The following is a 15,797-nucleotide window of genomic DNA, read 5'->3' on the forward strand; positions in this document are numbered from 1 at the left end:
ACTGGCCAAAATCCCCTCTGGCAGGTGCCCAGGGGGTCATTCTCCAGTCATCTTCCTCCTGGGGGACCTGACAGTTTATTTGGGCAGAGGAGGCACACAGGAGGGTCCTACCTGCTCCTCCAGCAGTGCTGTGGGACAGTACAGGGGGAGGCTGTGGCACCTTGCACTGCCCGGACCTCAGCTCCGTCACCCCAAGGGGCTGTAGTGAAAGAAGTGGCTGGGCATGGTGATGTTGGTTTAGTTGAAGACTGTCCTGATCCTCCAGTGTTGGAGGCAGACTCATCACTGAGTTGGTGGCAGGTGCCCAGTGGGTCTGCCCAGCCTGGTGGGTTTGTGACTCAGCTCCACACATGCTGGACAGGGAGGGCCCCAAGAAATGGACAACCCCTGGGCAAGATGCCAGCGTCACCCCACAGGGACGTGTGGGTCATGTTGGGTGGGCAGGTGCTGAGCCTGGGCTGGGGAGGGAAAAGCACTGTAGGAGCTGCCATGGGGCTGGGGTCACCCTGCCCGGGGCGGGCAGTGAAACCGGGGGTGGGGATGGCAGTGGAGTCCCTGTGGGTCCCTTCTCTCATGTAGGAGCTCCAGCAGGGACTTCAGAGACACCCAAAGGTTTTGATAATCCAAACACTTTATTTATGCATCAGAAATCCTGACTCCTCATTAACAGGCATGGTGATACCTTTTAAATTCTTTTTGTATTTTCACTTTCTTAGCAAACAAAATATAGTTTAACAAACGTATGTCAATTAATTTTCCTGTTAAAGAAGGATGCAGTTCAAGCAGTCTGTTGTGCATCTGGTGCTGGAGGCTGAGCCTGCTGCACTGGGATGGCAGCCGGGAAGGGTCAGTACTCCAGCATCTGGAGTTCCTTCAGATACCTCTGCACCCAAAGTGCCTTGGGGCTCACACACACCTTCCTCCCCTTATTGGTGACCAGGCTGCAGAGAGAAAATCAGTGTTAGGGTGCTTGGCAGGGGCAGCAGGGTGCCTCTGGCAGCACCCTGGGTGTCCCTGGCTCTGCCCCCTTCCCCCTCTCTGCCACCCTCGGACATGCTTGGGGCACTGCCCTGGATGTTGCGCCCTGAGCCCCAGCAGTGTTGGGCACTCACACCACCGCTGGCAGGGAACAGTTGCTGTTGGTCCTGTAGGCGGAGGTGATGAAGTTCCTTGGGATGTGGTGGGCTATGTAGGTGAAGCAGCACTCGATGGGGACAGTGTCTGTGGAGGCAGAGAGACAGCCCCAGTGAGACCCCCACTGCGGCAGAGGGTCTGCCTGGGGCTGGAAGTCTTCACTCCCCAGGCTGAGTCCCAGCACTACCCGCTCCCAGCCCTCCCCTTGGACACAAGGATCCCATCAATGGGGATGGGGCTTTCTCCAGGGAAGGGATAGCAAACCTGGCTTCTGGGAGCACTCAGCCAGGGAGCAGATGGCCACGATGAGCAGAGCGGCCAGGGCAGCTGCGGGGATCTTCATGGTGCTGCAGGGACTGAGGAAACCACGAGCAGTGCTGGAGCTGGGGTGGCTGTCAGGGCTCTCCTCTGCACGATGCTCGGCCCCTGCTGCAGTTGCCTTCCTTTTATCTCCTGACCACTGGGTGGGCACAGGGTTTCAAAAAGAAAATGAGTGCATCACATCAGGGAAATTACGTGAGGATCACCAAGTTGCTGAGCTGGAGTAGGCAAGGAAACCACAGAAAGGGAAGTGCCAGCCATAGGGCTGTGACTTTCAGATTCAAGAGAGAACAAATGTTATGAGGAGCAGCTGAGGGAACTGGGCTTGTTTAGTCTGGAGAGGAGGCGGCTCAGGGTCATTCTTATCCCTCTCTACAACTACCGACAGATGTCGGTCTCTTTTCCCGGGTAAGAAGTGAAAGGATGAGAGGAAACAGCTTCAAGTTGCACTGTTTAGGGGAGGTTTAGGTTGGGTATTAGGAGAAATTTCTTCACTGAAAGGGTTGTCAAGCACTGGAACAGGCTGCCCAGGGAAGTGGTTGAGTCACCATCCTTGGAGGTATTTAAAAGACGTGTAGATGTGGTGCTTAGGGGCATGGTTTAGTGGTGGACTTGGCAGTACTAGGTTAACAGTTGGCATCAATGATCTTAAGGGTCTTTTCCTGCCTAAATGATTCTACGATTCTATTCTATGAGCTTCATGGTGCTGTGGCAGTTGAGGGAACCACGACCGGGGCTGGAGCTGGGGTGGCTGGAGGGCTGTCCTCTGCATGATGCTTGGCCCCTGCTGACGCTGCTCTCCTTTTTCAAGGAAAGAAAATGAGTGCATCACATTGGGGAAATTATGTGAGGATCACCAAGTTTTGCTGAGCTGGAGAAGGCAAGAAAAACACAAGGGGAAGTGCTGGCCACAGGGCTGCAACTTTCAGATTCCATTTGGGGTCTGCAAGGACTGGTCAGAGCCCAAATCCCTGCAACACCAGGCTGGGGCACGAAGCTCAATAACCAGAGCATGAGGGCAAGGCCAGAAAATAAAAAAAGGAGGAAGTAGCAAGTTTTGCAGCTTGCTTTCTGAGTGCATGTGGTGGGGGCATTTGGGAATTACCTTCTGGGATGGCAAATACTGCCCCTTTTCAGTCACGCTGTGATATCCTCAAGGTTTCATCTGCAAGGCTGCAATGAGCTGATCTCAGTGGGCACCAGCAGAATCCTCTCTGCCTTCCAGTTCCTACTCTTAATGCCCTGTCCCCTCCCTGACATCAGTGTATTTGGGATTTTGGGGCTAAACCAGTAGAGAAAGCCTAAATTGGATGAAGTTATCCTGCTTCAGTAGAAGTGGGCAAGCAGTAATTGCAACAACTTGACTGTCAAGAGGCTGAAGACCACAGCCAAAACTAAAATCCTTAGGGAGAGAGGTGTAAATCCTCTGTTTACCCTGGGGTCAGGGAGAGTGTCAGGCCAGGCTGCAGCCTGAGACCACCGCTACAGCCCTGGAGCCAGGCAACAGAGTCCAGTCATAGAATCACAGAATCATAGGATGGATTGAGCTGGAAGGGACCTTAAAGATCATCTAGCTTCAACCCCCCTGCCATGGGCAGGGACACCTTCCACTAGACCAGGTTGCTCAGAGCTCCATCCAACCTGGCCTTGAACACTTCCAGGGGTGGGGCATCCACAGCTTCTCTGGGCAACCTGTTCCAGTGACTTACCACCCTCCCAGTAAAGAATTTCTTCCTAGTATCTATTCTACCCTCCTTCAGTTTAAACTGTTATCCCTCATTCTATTACTATACTCCCTGATCAAGAGTCCCTCCCCATCTTTCCTGTAGGCCCCCTTTAAATACTGGAAGGCCTCTATAAGGTCTCCCTGGAGCCTTCTCTTCTCCAGGCTGAACAACCCCAAATCTCTCAGCCTTTCCTCATAGAGGAGGTGGTCCAGCCCCCTGATTGTCTTTGTGCCCTTTCTCTGGACCCACTCGAGCAGGTCTTGCTTATGCTGGGGGCCACAGAGCTGAGTCTTCTAGGTGGGGTCTCACCAGAGCAGAGTAGAGGGGGAGAATAACCTCCCTTGACCTGCTGGCCATGCTTCTTTTGAGGCAGTCCAGAGTATGATTGCAACACCAGTTGCAATGCAGTTTGTAGCTGAAAACTGAAAAATAATTGTATCTGCACAATTCCATCACCTGTTTAGGTTTACGAGGTATACAGCATCCATCAGTTTAAGTTCATGAAGTTTTAATTTCCCACTTTGCTCCTTGCCCAAGCCTGAATTACATGTTTTATACTTTTATCAGATTTTAATATCACTATCAGCTCTTTTCATCACTACTTTTCTCTGTTTCTGAGGGTTAGAAGATCCACGAATAATGCAAGCTCTACTTTCCCCATTCTCTTTGTTCGTATTCCTGTCCTTAAACTTAACCCCAGCTGTAGCCTCAAATACAAACTAAACATATCCCTTATCCCTCCTCACTCATCTTTAGTTTTGCAGATATGTGTAATCCACTAGCGAAATGACATTATAGATGTTTAATTTCCCGAATTATAATATATACTATAAGAAGGTCCTAACTTGTATTATGGCAAACCTCAACCTATTTTATCCTTGGTTTTGTAAGGCTGCAGTGTCCCAACAATGTATCCAAATAATAAACTCATATTTTCCTAAATGTTTAACTAGATAACAGCACAAGCCAAAGCCTGAGCTAGGTGACCCCTAACTGTTCCGAAATTGATTTAATTACTTTAATTTTATATACGCATGTCTCTGCTGAGAACATCCAACAGCAAATTATGCCCTACTACTTGTCTTTAAGCTAACTGTAATTGTAAACCACCACTAACCATCTCCTTAAACACTCCCTTTCTTGTTTGTCCTGGTAAAGAGTACATGTACACTTGTCTTTTGGTTCTAATTTATATACACTTAGGGCATTTTTATGTAGGGGAGGCAAATAATTTTGAAACTACATTATCTGGGGTTTTTTGTTTGTTTGTTTGTAGGCTGCTTTTGAGGTCATGCTCCCTTTTAGTTAAGATAGAACCTGCCCTTTGACTGACCTTTTATCTTAATTGAGATAATATAATAAATAGATCCTTTGTGCTTATCTAAATTGGACATGTGTGTCCAAACTATAAAAGCAATAATTGGCCCTTGGCTATAGCATATATATACAGTGATAGTGCCTTTCAGAAAGATGCACTACAAAACTCAATGAGAGTTTTGAGAATGACAAGCAATTACGAATCCTAAATTTCTTGATTAAGATTAGTTATCAGGCACCTATCATATCTGTGCTATAACTATGCTTTTCTTCATTTAGAAGAAGATTAATCTAGATCCCAGCACTATTCAGTGCTTTAGTAAATTAACCACGTCATAGTAGGTATCTTGGACAGCCGCTCCGTCAAACACTAACTTTTCCTTCCCTATCCATTTGGAAGAGAAGCAATAGTATAATGCCTCCCTAAAGAATGTAGCAGCAAACAAGAAAAATAAGCTAAGGTACTATCTAATTCAGAAGTTCCCCCAGTTACAGGTTTCTGTACAGTTCTGCTCTCATCTAAGAAGTCTCGCATGTTCTACTTTCTGGATTTTGGGGTGGGTTTTTTTAGCAGTTGGCCTTATAACAATGCTACAGCTTTGTGATTATTAAATATTGCAGAATAAGAATAGAAGAATATATAAATGGGTTTCCAAATAGTCAAGGTTTGCCTGTAGCTTCATCTGAGCTACAACAATACCTTTGCATACCAACGTCAGTCCCGGTATGTTGCCTGTTTTTGACAGTGGGTAAATACCATTTTGGTGGTAGCCACTCTAGATTTCACCCTCCTGAACATCTTGACATTTTCCCTTGGTTTTGTGTGTTAAATAATAGAGTTTAGATCTAAGATAACTGGAGTTCCTCCATGCATGGGTTAAAATCAGCTGTCCTGTTCTGCCAGAGAGTACATAGGCACCCTAAATGACAAGATTCAGAATGAAGGAAGTGTAAGAAATGTGATGGGAAGGCAAAACTCTTTTGAAAGCATCTGTCTATCCCATTTTAATAGTGGTGGCAAACCAAAGCTTCCCCTGGTACATATCACAGCAGTTAGCTGCAGCCTGATCCTGTGAAGAGCCACAAATGTACCTTAACACTATGTATAATTCTGCTAGCTCTACTTGCATCTGCAGGATTTTATTTTTATTTTGGATTAGGTCTTAATAGTAAAAAAACTTTTTGGCCCTATAAGATCCAGGTCCATACTAGTAAAACACTCTTGGGTTAATGTCAGGAATTGATAGCACAGGAACCTTCCAAATGAAGGTGGCTTTGGAGATGCCTGATTGGCTTTGCTTGGTTGGTGACACAAAACATTCTCTGTGTCTGGTCTCTGCCTCTCAGTATGGTTTTGTAAACATGGAGGGATCCTATTTCTTCTTTTACTTTCTTTTAGTAACAGAAGAGGGAGCATAGTTCTGGATCTTATACATTGGTTTTCACAGAGATATATAGTTCCTTATACTCTAATTCACCTTAAATTAAAGAGCATTTATACAGGTGTGCTTTAGGTTTTCCAGGACAAAAGAGTCAGAGATATGTATCTGGATTAACTGAGCTGAAATCTCTCATCAAAGACACAATCCTGTTTGTCAAGGGATTAGGCCTGATCCTTCACTGTGTGCTGTTCTGTAAATCTCAGATCAAGGTCAGAGTCAGCTTATAGACATCAATTTTGACTACTTCAGCAGGGCTAACAGGACCTGGATTCCTCTGATATTCCCTTAAGGAGTCTGCGGTAGCTCACTGTGATGGAAAGTCACAGTTGTCTTAAAAGCACTTTTCACACTCATTCCTCAAACGGCCCAGAGGCTTACAGCTGTTCCCGAGACATCGTTGTAAACCTTCCTTCTCTGTGCAAACTCCGTTCTGCTCACAGAAGCAGTCTTCATCACAGCATCTGTCTCTGTGATTCTCTGCATGGGTGACACAGTTTCTTGTCCAAGCAAACCCAGATAATGTGTCTTTTTCCAGCACTGCAAGTTTTAGTTCTGCTTTGTTCCAAGTCTGAATTGTAGGAAAACTACTCTGTTGTAGTGTGGATGAAGCCTTTTCTGGTTTTGTTTTGTTTTTGTTTTGGTTTTTTTTTTTAAATAATTTTGTCCATGTAAATTAAGTTAAGCTATGTAACTGTTTTCTTTTTCTGAAATAGCTTCCTTATTTTCCTTGGATTTAATTCTGTGCATTCAAGCAGAAAGTTAAACAATGTCAGACTGAAGAAAATTAATTGCATAACATTCTGAAAAGATGAAGTGGGGAAATGTTTATTATTACATTAACTTCTTACCTATGTCCTTAATGTGAATTACTGGAACATCAAAGAGAACTAACCAGCCTGGAATTTATTTTGGTATAATGTTGGTATAATATTATTGCAAAACATCTCTCTAGAGTAGTTAATTCTCATAAGTGGTAACAGCTTTCTATTGCCATTATCTTACTGAAATTACTTCCTTAGCTAAACTGTTTAGTGCTGATAAGAAAGATAAGTGTATGAAAACCAGCTTATGAATTCTGCCCTTCTACAAATGATCTTTGCAGCTGATTGAAGTGACCCTTGACTTGTTCTAGGAGGAAACAAATTACTCATTGGCATTCTTGTCTGTTTATTTTAGTGCTCCTGAATACAGCTCTAGATGACTTCTGGCTGCTGCGGTGAATCCAGCTATCCTTTTTATCCAATTCCCAACACATGTTTTTATAGGCTCTTTTTTCTTCATAAGTGTGGAAAGGCTAATATGGATTTTGTAAATGCAATCTTGACTTCTTTCAATAAGGCAGAGTTTAGGTACTGAATAAGCTCAAGATTTGAAATCATAGGTGGTTTCTCAGAATCCCAGAAACCATCTTTGTTTTAAAATCCTAGTACCAGCATGGACTTTACGGTTGTGAGACTACTTGCATTTTTAGTATTAAGGATGTAGGTAATTTTTTAATAGAAATTGGAAAGTAAATTATTAGTGTAATATAAAAAATAACGTGAAATAAAAAGATAAATTGCTAACAGGTATCTCACCTGCCAGTGAAATGCATCTCCTCTCTGAGATGAAGCCCATCAGTGCAACTCATGGTTGGGTCTAGTTAATAGAAAATGCAAGAGCAGTTTACTGAAACAGAACATGAAGTAACAAAAAATTATTCTGAAAAATGCCAAGTGCCCTGTCCTTGAATACCATATATTTAAGTGCTGCATTTTTCTCTCATAAAACTACTACAAATAATTAATTGCAACTCTGATCCTCCTGAATGATCCTTTCTGGAATTCAGCAGTGCAGTATAGAAAAAAACCTGTCAGATGTGCTCCTTTATATTAGGGAGTAACATCGGAGTAACTGTCCTTTTTTGTCAGGAATTTAGTTAAGGACTCCTTAAAAGTATTGTTGCAGTTTAACTTGATCCCTGTTTCTCCCAGAAAAATGTGGTACAGCAATCCCAATGGCTTCTAGACTGCTCATTGTCCCTGTGAGATGTGACAATAGGAGCTCTTCAGTATTGACCAAGTGTTCATGTTTGTAGATGTTTGGCTGTGCTGTCACCCTGAATCATTTCTGCCTCTTGCTTCTTTGCCTCTTGCTTCATCTTCTTCTTCCCATCTAACTTTGGTTTTGTCATTCCTTACTTAAATACCTTAATGAGTTCCCTTCAGTTTTCCTTTAGTGTTCACATCACATCTTTCTAAGTATACCTGCATAATATATATAATATACTTGCATCCCTTTACTTTCTCCCATTCCTCCTCAGCTGCGTATATAGCTTTCCAACTTTACCAGTGTCCTCGTTTTGGCTGGGATAGAGTACATTTTTTTTTCTAGTAGCTGGTACAGTGCTGTGTTTTGGATTTAGTATGAGAATAATGTTGATAACACACTGGTGTTTTAGTTGTTGCCGAAGCAGTGCCTACACTAAGTCAAGGACTTTTCCAGCCTCCCAAGCTCTGCCAGGTGCACAAGAAGCCAGGAGGGGAGGGGGCACAGCCAAGACAGCTGTTCCAAACTTGCCGAAGGTATATTCCATACCATATGGGGTCATGCTCAGTATATTAACTGGGGGGAGTTGGCTGGGGGGGCAGCGAACACAGCTTGGGTCTCAGTGTCTGTTCAGTCTTGGGTGTTGGTCAGCGGGTAGAGGGCGGTTGGTTGCATCACTTGTTTTTTCTCTGGGTTTCACTTCTCTCTCTCTTCTTGTTATTTGCATTACAATATTACTACTATTCTTCTTATTGTTATACTTTAATTATTAAACTGTCCTTGTATCAACCCACGAGTTTTCTTACTTTTGCCCTTCCGAATCTCTCCCCCATCCCACTGGGGTGGGTGGGTGAGCGAGCAGCTGTGTGGTGTTTAGCCACCTACTGGGTTAAACCACAACAGTCCTTTTTGGCACCCAGCATTGGGCAACACAGCAAAAGAAGCTTTTGAGAAGGGGAAGAAAATAGTTCAAATCCTTCTGGAGGCCAGTTTTGCCATAAAACAAAGTAAGGTCAAGAGACCCACTCAGGAGATCCAGTTTTTAGGAGTAAAATGGCAAGATGGGCGTCATCAGATCCCAATGGATGTGACCAACAAAATAACAGCCATGTCTCCACCAACTATCAAAAAGAAGGGTCATGGGAATTGTACAAAAGTGAGCCAAATGAACAGATGGGATCTTCTAGTCCAGCTGAAAAAAATACCCTTCTTGTGTAAGGTTCAAAGAGAGGATTTCAGAGCTAGAAAAAAATCTACATCACCTGCTATGTCTGACATCTTAGTGGGTGACATAAACAAATTCCTCAAGGAGGGAGGGACCACAGCTGAGGTAGGACTTCACCAGCCAAACACTGATTTCAAGGTATTTTGTTATCCTTATTGGCTATGAGGCATTCAAATGTAAGAAGTCTAAGTAGCAGTGGCTGAGCATCTGTTCAGGAGGGGTGAACCCAAAAGGACAATAATTGTGGAGGGAGATGAAGTTACACCAGTCTCAAGAATGAGAGTCATTCTTATCGGTTTTTTAGCTTGCAGTGTTACGACAGCCTGAAAAATAACTTACATGCCAGAAGAAAAGACTTGCTCCTAGCCTGAAATACACACTATCCAAAGTAGAGACATATTGTGAAGAAGGAGTGCAAGTAGGGTTATACAACAGAGCAAGAAGTACTGAGTTTACAAATATAAGATAAATGGTGAGCGTGAGCTATAGTAGGGATGATGAAGTGATTTTTGCTGTAGTCTGGGTCAGAAAGCAAGAAAAGAGGCAGACAAACCTGCCCTAGCTGGTGGCATCCAGCTGTTGTACCCAGTTGTTTCAGTTGGATTCTGTTGCTTCTGCAAGATGGACTACCAACAAAAAAGAAATCAGTGTAATTGTCAAGAAAATTATTTTCTGGGGAGAAGTGGTTAAATGAAAATAATAGTTCTGGATAATGTCAAATGTAGCATAACTAATACTGAGCACTACAGATGACAAATCTACCAGCCAAAAATATAAATGGAAATCTAAAAGTGAGCCACTTAATCATTTCTATTTGTTTTTCCTAGATAGCATCCAAAATAAAAACTGATCAGGAAAGATGGGAAAAAAAAGTGAACAATCAAAAATCTGCCGCACTTGGATGCGAGTAGCAAGATCCAAACATGGCTGTTTGCTGCCACAGGGTTAGGAAGAAGGTACACAAAACTAAATGGAGAATGTCGTCAGGGTTCCCAGAAGAAATCTAAATGTCTATCTTCACCGGTGCTAAAGGACATGTTGCTGAAAGGTGTGGCCAGTGAACACCCTTGCTGTAGCACAGCAATGGAGCTTGAGGTGGAAAAATGCTGTTGTTTTTATACCTCCATTCAAAAGACATTGCTGATCTGCCCAATTAAACCAAATGCTCGCAAGCCTAATTTCTCTAGTGTCATCTTAACTGGCATGTATCTATAAACATTTATTACACAGAATTAATGAACAAGTGAGCAATGTTCACTCTAACCTTGCTGATAAATCCTTTCCAAACAATCTCCTTCCTTCCAGGCTGCAGTTCTGTATGCTTGGTCTGCACAAAATGTTCTTGGAAGAAAAGCTTACGTAAAAATCAATTTCAGATATTTCCAAGAGAATGAGAGCTATTCCTTATCCTGCCCTCCATCTATATGTACCCAGCTGGGTGTACAGTCCTCAATTTCCATCATGTTCCATAGAGCCTTCTGGAACCTAATGTTAAGCGGATACTTTTTCTCTTGAGATAATCATAAAAATTCATTGATCAGAAATAAATATTGAGCAGCAAGGAAAATTTGCTGTCGATAGTTATCTGAAAGAAAAGTTAATTTTATTTGAATGAGAACAAAATTTTGTTATGGAATGTGCAGTTAAGTGCATTCCAGTGCTTTGAAAAGGTATAGCTATGGCTGAGTAAGTTAGTTGTGGCCCAGGATTGCTATTCATCCTCTGTTTTGGGCTGTATGTTTTCCTGAAACAACTTAAAATACTTTTGAATATTTTGAGCATAGATGTATCCCTTAACTTTCTCTGGCTGTATGGAATATTTGCGAGTGCGTTCTCCAAGCTGAACGGAGAACACAAAAATCCCAGTGTAGGAAATACTGAGACATATGTATAAATTGAAGTCAGACTTGATTAAAGCCACACATGTTGTCTTGGAGTTGATTCTGACCTATTAATGTTTATTGGGGACTTCCTCCCCATCACTGCATCCTAAAGATGACATGAATCAGTTCTAGAAAATAGGTCTTTGCCACATTTTTTTAAAATTAGAGTTAGTGATAAGATTTGCCTCTTCTTTTGCTGTATAAGGGATATTGATCACGTGGGATTATTCCTGTTCTGTGCCTCAGAAGAGCCATGAGGGTCGGACATGCATCGTCATGGTTAAAATTCCATTACCATAATTAGTTTTAATAGTCTGTTTAAATTTGTTGCAGCACTGACTGTCTGTCAGAAAAAGACCATCTGTGAGAAGAAAAAGGTAAGTCATTCTTGCATGGCATAGCTAGCAATCATGACAGAAAGATAGAGATGCTTAGCCTTATTTCTCCAGCCTTGACAGCTGGACAGAAAAGCTGAGTCATATTAACTGACTATTGGCAGGTAAAATAGATCAGGTCAAGCACATTCCATGGAATATGTCAAGTGCAATTAATCTTCACAGAAACTGTAACTTGATTTTCAACATCACTTTGACATAATGGTGAAGAATTTAGACTGCTTTAAGCTACATTCATCTTGTCATTTATATGTATTAATCCTTTATTGCAACAGTTTTCTCTCAAGTGTGTGTCTGATATAATATGTAAGAAGTTTTTATTATCTCCAAGTTTTTTACCCATGAAAAAGTTGTAATTGTTTTGGTTAAACTATACTGTTTGGCTAAGTTATGGGGATTTCAGAGAGTACTTTATGTATTCAAGGGTGGGATGATCCTTACTGCTCTGCACATCAATTCTGTAGCCTGGCGGACCCTGGTTTTGCCGTGGGGAGCTTTGTGTCAGTCCCTGACTGGCATTGCAGTCTCTGTTGTTGCTCTGTGTGTCTGGAAACTCTTACAATATCTCTAAGACCCTGAGGACCTGATCCAAAAGGCATTTAAGTCAGAGAGAATCTGTTTATTTACATGGGTTTTGGGTAAGGTCTGGAAGGCCCATATGAAGGGGTAGAGGATTGTCTCTTACTTTGAGACTGGGCATAATATAGGTCTACTTTTGGATTAAGAAAAAAGTGGTAAATCCCAGGTTGAAGAGGACTGATTAATTGATGGTGCACAGAAAGAAATGTTGTCACTAGTAAACATGACCACTGAAGATGAATGCAGATAATCATAATTTCTGCTGTGAATAACATCATCAGGAGAAACATAAGGAGCCAGAGGGACTGGCATCATGCCTACTGCTTACTCTTTCTGTTCAGCTACTATGCCATAACATGCCAAACCCAGCTTTGGATTTGGGGTTTGGAGGTGAGTCTCGCAGTTCTGAATTCCTTTCGGAAAGTTTTTCCAGTGTATCTGAGGTTGTGCATGAGAAACAAATAAATAAATAAAGGGAACCCTCATAAGATTTGTTGCTTCAGCCACAGGAGGGCAATACTGTTCTACAGTAAATTTGACATGCTTTATTCACTGAAAATCTGGTTTGCAAACAGGCACCTGAGGGGAGAATGGGATTGATCATGTTTAATAGTCATCAAAGTCATATTGATCAGGAAGTGGCTTTATGCCTTTAGCTATGTTTGCAGGTGTTGACCAGCTAGTCTTCCCAACACTACAAATACCATCATCCTTTTCTGAAGTGCAAATTGCAGCACAGAAACAGAGCTGTGATGAGGTCTAAGGAACTACTGCTGCTCCATCCTTGGTTAGATTGATACTGGTTTATGCCCTTCTTCCTTCCACACTCTGAACTGCAGGCCAGAGCCAAGAGGTGGCAAAAGCAATACAATAGTGAGTATGGCAGCCCCTCCTGGTGCTGGTGGGGCATCCTTTGTCCCTTGTCCTGCAGCTGTTTCAAACTGAGGTAAGGAGAGTTTTAACTGAAAATGGTGAGTCTGAGTGTGTGACTCTCACTAATACTGGTCAGAGTATTTAGTTGGGAAAGGTGGATCTTGTTTTTCTTTTCTTCCTTAAAGTATATGTGTTTTCCCCAGTGGCCAAGAGCATGTTCTTCTTTACTAGAACCCAAGCACAGGAGCAGGACTCTTAAATTATTAGGTTACTGATTCATGCCCTTGCTCTTAGCTGGTCAGATAAATCTTACCTGTAAAACCCTCTAGGCTTATTAGTTAGAAGATTCTCCAGAGAAGCAAGCATTGTGGATTTTAAATCCCCAAAGCAGATGAGAGAGTTGAATGTGCCTTGTCTGGCTCTTAGATGGATAGGAGATACCACTGTCGGATCTTATGAAAGAAAATTGAAACTTCACTGTGTTCTCTATGAAGATTAATCTGCTAGGAGTTCTTTGAAGCTGGTGGATTTAACCTTTAAAGGGAGGGGAATACTTGGTTTGTGCAGACTGAGAGTTTAGTATGAGAATGATGTTTGGCACAGTTAGAAAAGTGAGTACTTAATACATTAATTAACATATTTCATGTATTTAAACATTAATATGAAAGTAATTTGTAAAGTCTGGGTATCTCCTGAGTTTGGAGACAGCTGAACTCCCCAAACGAACAGAAAAGAACGGGCAGCTTTCTAAGGGCCAGCTCTCTCATCTGTCATTAGTACACCAGGAATGGTCTTCAAGAAAAGTTGAAATCATATTAGAAGTCAGAAAGGCATATTTACGAAGAATAGATTGCTAGCTTCCAAGCTAACCTTTTAGGTCAGCTGGAACTGAAAATGTTTCAGAGAACGAGTGCTACTGACCTGCTGCCCTTTTTCTTCTATTTCTGAATAAAGGCTCAGAGACGTCCCCTTCTGAAAGACAATTCTTCTGAGTGGTGTTTTTCAGTCTGTAGTTTGCACACAACTTCTGATGGGCCTGCAAGAGCTTACTGAGACCCTTGTCTTTAGCTTTTTTGTAGAAGTTGCTGTACTTCCACTGAATATGTTTAAGAGAAGAAAGAGCATTCATATGAGGTGTCTTAAATGTCAATTTATTTATTTTAAGCTTTACTTTTTAAAGTGTGTTTCCAGTTTCATAATCCAGAACATAGTCTTTTGCTTTTATTATTAAACTTGCCTAAGGGGAACTGAAACAAATCTGACCATTTCAAGGTGCTTGCATTGACAAGGAGTTAAGGAACCCAAGAAAAATGGCAAATCCTTTGCAGTGCTTGTAACCCAAGCTGGCAGTTATCGCCTTCTGAACTACTGAAGTAATTCTGGGAGCTGGTATCCTGAAGTGCAGGGAAAAGGAGAGGAATTCCTTCTGGAGATTGACAACCAATGTCTCTTTGGCAAAGGGTGGACAGGGATGATACAAACCATTTTTTCTACTCTGTGCCACACATGTAGTGTATTCCTAGATCTGCACGTCTTCTGTCAGAAGAAGTTGTTCTGCAGAAGTCAGAAGCAGTCAAATGTCAACTGAATGTGAGAGAAATGGCCCTTATGAAATCTTAATAGCCTCATGCAGAAGGCAAGATAAACTTAATTTGTGACCTTTAGGACAAATCAGGCAAAACAATAAAAAACACAGAAAATAATGCCCTGCACGAGGATGAAGAAGATGGCCAAGCATTGGTAGGACTTTTCTGCTTTATTGATGTTTGTAATTTTCTTCTACTTTTAAGTAATTCACAATGATTATTACTTCAAATGCTTATTTCTGTTCCACTTTGGAATGTTAGTAGGCAATCCCAACTTTTTTCATTCTTTTTATTCTTTCTTTTTAAGATAGCCAACCTATCTTTTCCGGCTAATAATGGAAATATTTGCTGTTCTTTATTCACTGATTTAGAGGCTGGAACAGATCATTAGAATTTGCTCATCTGACCTCTTGTACAAGCCAGACCAGAGAACTGAACTCCATAATCCCAGCATAAATTCTTCTTCTCAAGATGGAAAACATGGCTTTTAGAAAGTCACCATATTTTGTTTCGAGACTTTCGGTGACAACAAACTCACTATATTATCTGGTAAGTCTCTGAAATGGCTAATTACTTCCACTTAAAAATTGCATCTTCTGTCTAGCCTGGAGGTAATTAGGGTCAACTGGCTGCTATGGAATCTGGATGTGTCTGGTTAGTTGCTCAGGAGAGAGTACCTGAGAAGAACTACAAATAATAACTTGTCTTGTTGCTCCTGGACCCTGATGCCTTTAGCAGTCTAGCTGAACTATCCACAAATATTTTTGTCTAAGCCTGGAAAAAACACACCTAACTATCTACACCAGGGTTTTGAAGGTCCAGGTTTTGAAGGTAGGTGGGACACAAGAATTAGCTTTCACAAAGGCTAACTTTAGCCAAAAGAGTCCAAGAGTCTCTCTGTCAGCAATGAAAACAGAGTGGTACTTCCAAGCACCCAGGTTAGAATATTTAAAGTTAGGCTTCTGATTACCCAGGACCCTGGAGGACCCTCTATGAATATCCCATAGGGTCCACATTGTACACTTCTTTTCTGAGAGGTTTAACTTTGTTCTGTCTTTCATTAGCAGCCCTTTTGCTACATGTGGGAGACTGTTTGAAGACAGTGTACTTCCAAAAAGAATGGATTGACTTTCATTGAAGAATATGTCAATAAAAAAAATTATTTTAACCTGAATTAAGGGCAGCTTTCTTGCCTCTGCCAGACGAATTCCTAGCTGGAGAGTGGTAGGTGATTGTTTACTCTTGTAGGTGAGAGAATAGTTGTATTGACATAAGTCAAGGACATTT

General features: G+C 42.1%; 1 protein-coding gene across 1 annotated transcript; it reads right to left on the reverse strand.

The window, feature by feature from the left end:
- Positions 1-679: 679 nt before the first annotated feature.
- LOC104044152 (C-C motif chemokine 3-like) lies at positions 680-1,605 on the reverse strand. The gene is made up of 3 exons (XM_009503925.2): positions 1,399-1,605; positions 1,113-1,221; positions 680-941 (listed from the first exon to the last, which is right to left on the reverse strand). The coding sequence occupies exons 1-3, from the start codon at positions 1,475-1,477 to the stop codon at positions 848-850; spliced, it is 282 nt and encodes a 93-aa protein (XP_009502220.1). The 5' UTR covers positions 1,478-1,605; the 3' UTR covers positions 680-847.
- Between the last annotated feature and the right edge of the window lie 14,192 nt (positions 1,606-15,797).

Source organism: Phalacrocorax carbo, chromosome 4 (genome assembly GCF_963921805.1).
Source record: "Phalacrocorax carbo chromosome 4, bPhaCar2.1, whole genome shotgun sequence".
Taxonomy (NCBI): domain Eukaryota; kingdom Metazoa; phylum Chordata; class Aves; order Suliformes; family Phalacrocoracidae; genus Phalacrocorax; species Phalacrocorax carbo.

What these genes read in the sequence shown, in the direction of transcription:
- LOC104044152 (XM_009503925.2), bottom strand. Translation starts at nt 1,477, where the DNA reads ATGAAGATCCCCGCAGCTGCCCTGGCCGCTCTGCTCATCGTGGCCATC. An exon ending in TGAGTGCTCCCAGAAGCCAG is followed by an intron (nt 1,222 to 1,398) that starts GTTTGCTATCCC and finishes CTGCCTCCACAG; the next exon opens with ACACTGTCCCCATCGAGTGC. An exon ending in TGTTCCCTGCCAGCGGTGGT is followed by an intron (nt 942 to 1,112) that starts GTGAGTGCCCAA and finishes TTCTCTCTGCAG; the next exon opens with CCTGGTCACCAATAAGGGGA.